The sequence below is a fragment of the Erigeron canadensis genome, chromosome 8 (assembly GCF_010389155.1).
Source record: "Erigeron canadensis isolate Cc75 chromosome 8, C_canadensis_v1, whole genome shotgun sequence".
Taxonomy (NCBI): Eukaryota; Viridiplantae; Streptophyta; class Magnoliopsida; order Asterales; family Asteraceae; genus Erigeron; species Erigeron canadensis.
In genome coordinates, this window is record NC_057768.1 from 33,704,590 (window position 1) to 33,706,119 (window position 1,530).

At 37.2% G+C, this 1,530-nt stretch overlaps 1 protein-coding gene across 1 annotated transcript; it reads left to right on the forward strand.

Annotated features, from left to right (window-relative positions):
* The first annotated feature begins 314 nt into the window (after positions 1–314).
* On the forward strand, positions 315–1,187 carry LOC122580177. Its single transcript, XM_043752450.1, has one exon. It carries the CDS (start codon positions 357–359, stop codon positions 891–893), a length of 537 nt encoding a protein of 178 aa, XP_043608385.1. The 5' UTR covers positions 315–356; the 3' UTR covers positions 894–1,187.
* Positions 1,188–1,530: the final 343 nt, after the last annotated feature.

The window sequence follows — 1,530 nt, forward strand, 5'->3', positions numbered from 1 at the left end:
AGTTGATATTAATGTATGTTTATTTCAGAAACCCAACTTCATACTTGATATAAGATTTTCATTTATATATTCATAAAAGTTTAGATATTTACGTTGGTTTGTTTAACAAAATTTAGAGGATGCTTCTAACAAAAAAACAATCTTAATAAATATTCCAATCCGATATTGAAATGGAAAACTCAGGGACCAAAAGTAACACAACAATTACTAAAGGAACCAACTTTGTAAATTAAATTCCTATTCCTATTCCAAATACAATAACTACTGTGCCCTATAAATACAAGCCATATGTCAGATTTTAGCACCTGAAGACCCTCAACAAATCTTCTAGCGTCTTCTACACTTTTTCAATAACCATGACTCGCGTAACTGATTCCGTTAACTCTGCGTCACCGTTACCGTCAACAATCAAATTTCTCTACAGTTACAACGGAAAAATCATGCCACGTCAGATCGACGGCAAGCTCCGTTACATCGGCGGCCACACCAGAATCCTCTCCGTCGACCGTTCCATCTCGTTCTCTGAACTCTCCGTCAAATTCTTCGAAGCGTGTGGATTCTCCGGCGAGTTGAAGTGTAAACTACCGTCTGAAGATCTGGATGTGCTCGTTTCCGTCACCGGAGACGATGATCTCAAAGCCGTTGTGGAAGAGTATCGCCGTGTTTCGCCGGAATCGAAGATCAGAGCGGTTTTGTTTCCTGTGAAATCGTTGAAGACGATATCGCCTGTTCCGTCAGATGGTTCGCTGGTTGATTTTACGGCGAGGAAACCGCCACGGTATCCGGTTAAGTCCGCCGTTAAGTCTTGCCGTGATGCTCCGCCGTTTGTTACTGGTTTCCGTCCAAACCCTAGGCGAAAGTATGTGGTTCAGGGATGCAATTACAGTCAGTAAAAAAGTGAAATTGAAGGGAATTACAGTAAACCGTTAGTTAGCTATATTAGTGTTAGGTATAGATATAATGAATATGAATGAACGTATATAATTAGAAATATCATATTAGATTTTGATTGATTGATATCTGGTGAGATTGGTATCTGATGATTGATGAATTTTGATGAGTGAGTATTCATCTGAAGAATGTGCGAATTGTTGTGTGATATTTGGGGTTGGAATTGACAAAAGAACAATTCTAAGGGGGTTAAAAGTGCAGAGTAATGGAATATTATTAAACGTTGAAGTTCGTTACTTTGTTGTATTTTTTGGGGTTTTTTTCAGTTTACTTTCCAACTTGACAAAAGGTTTGAAAACGAAGATATTCCAACTTTGAAAAGGAATTTTAAGCTATTTCTTTATTTTTTTATTTTTTTATTTAACTGTAACTAGAAGGTACTCGCACAAAGCCGCAAACGGCTGTTAAATAATCTATCACCAGTTGAGTGAAGGGTGGTTGTGTGGGTGATGATGAAGACGGTAGAGGATTGTGTTTTATGTTATATGCGTTAGATTACCTTAGGTTAGAGGATAAGGGTATTTTAAGACATTCAATGGATTAATGGATAATGATAGTTATTAGAATAAAGACATATTT